At 35.1% G+C, this 1,389-nt stretch overlaps 1 protein-coding gene across 1 annotated transcript; it reads left to right on the top strand.

Moving 5' to 3' along the window:
* The first annotated feature begins 643 nt into the window (after positions 1–643).
* Positions 644–1,306, top strand: LOC107736291 (kinesin-like protein KIF21A). The gene is made up of 2 exons (XM_016547743.1): positions 644–705; positions 800–1,306. Exons 1-2 carry the CDS (start codon positions 668–670, stop codon positions 1,002–1,004), a joined length of 243 nt encoding a protein of 80 aa, XP_016403229.1. The 5' UTR covers positions 644–667; the 3' UTR covers positions 1,005–1,306.
* Positions 1,307–1,389: the final 83 nt, after the last annotated feature.

Genomic DNA, 1,389 nt, shown 5'->3' with positions numbered 1-1,389 from the left:
CAAAATAATGTTATTTTTTAGCAACGTCATATGACCCCTTTAAGTAATAATAATGCTTATACATAGCAAGAGAAGTTAAAATGAAACAATAATGCTATATTTTTAAATTAAACTTTTGAATTGATATTGTGCTAATTGTTGAATGAATGGATGAATTAATTAATTAAAAAGAAAAATGATCAAATATATGTATATTTTTATTGATGGGAAATATAAGTGTATCAATAACTGTAATTCAGCATATAGCAACCCTGTTGCCCAATGTGTTTTTTTTGTTCATTTCATGTTGTCAAAATACATTATTTTAATTTTTGTTTTGTAAATCGTTGCAAGATGTTTTAGTAACAGGGTTGAATACTCAGAAAATACAACTCATTAATATCCATGTAATATTTTGTTTGACCTCCTGAAGTTGATAAACATCTTTTTAATGAAGGTTAAACGTTTTCTTTTACTGGTCTTTTATTTAAAAAGAAAAAAAAAAACGGACAAAATCGTGACGCACCTAAATGGATTAATTGTCACGCATCTAGATAGATTAAGATCTCCTAAACAGAAGAGGGATAATTTCCTTCGACTCTAAAATAAATTTTTTGCTCTGTTTTTACATGCCCAACAAATTTTTCTTTGACTTTTTGCAGGTGAAGGGAATGAAGAGATCAGAAACATGATCCAGAATTACATCAAAGAGATCGAGGAGCTCAGGTAATGCATGCAAACACCGCACACCCATATCTCAGAAGTTCTTATAACTTCTCTATATGTGTAATAATGTTTATGTGTGTTATGTGGTCTTCAGGGCAAAGCTACTGGAGAGTGAGGCTGTAAATGAAACCCTGCGGAAGAACCTGTCCCGTGCCTCCACGCGCTCCTCATTTTACGGTCCGACCTCCATTACCCCCGGCCACCTTGCACCCGAAAAAGACGCCACAGAAATCATTGAAATCGCAAAGAAAGACCTGGAGAAACTGAAGAAAAAGAAGAAGAAGAAAAAGAAGAGGTAAGCTACTGACATTGATGCTTATAACCATGCAGCTGAGGAACACGAAACTCCGATTTCCTTTTTATCCCTGGACAAAGGAGGGTGTGTCAGGGATGGTTCTGGTCTGCTGTATGCCTCAAATATGTGGTATACAATTTCTATGCTTCCTCACAGGCATCCTTATTGTGATGACTTGCTTCCAATAGGAAACATTGGAAAAATGCTGTAAAGCAAATGCATTCATGTGTGACTGTCCATCTTTGTCACAAGTTCTACTTCCCTGACATTTTCACACACATGCATTTGTCAGCTTGGTTATATCAGTTTCCCTGAGTCAGTAACTTTTTAACTTTTTGTAACTTATTTTAAAGCTGAAGTCCACATGCAACATGGTAAAGGTAGCTGAC

Source organism: Sinocyclocheilus rhinocerous, unplaced genomic scaffold, assembly GCF_001515625.1.
Source record: "Sinocyclocheilus rhinocerous isolate Xijiao unplaced genomic scaffold, SAMN03320098_v1.1 C36616898, whole genome shotgun sequence".
NCBI classification, from domain to species: domain Eukaryota; kingdom Metazoa; phylum Chordata; class Actinopteri; order Cypriniformes; family Cyprinidae; genus Sinocyclocheilus; species Sinocyclocheilus rhinocerous.
This window is presented reverse-complemented; position numbering and strand designations above follow the sequence as displayed.

Excerpts from the sequence above, each read along its gene's own strand:
- LOC107736291 (XM_016547743.1), top strand. The coding sequence starts at position 668 with ATGATCCAGAATTACATCAAAGAGATCGAGGAGCTCAG. Across the intron at positions 706-799 it reads AAAGAGATCGAGGAGCTCAG|GGCAAAGCTACTGGAGAGTG; the intron begins GTAATGCATGCA and ends TGTGGTCTTCAG.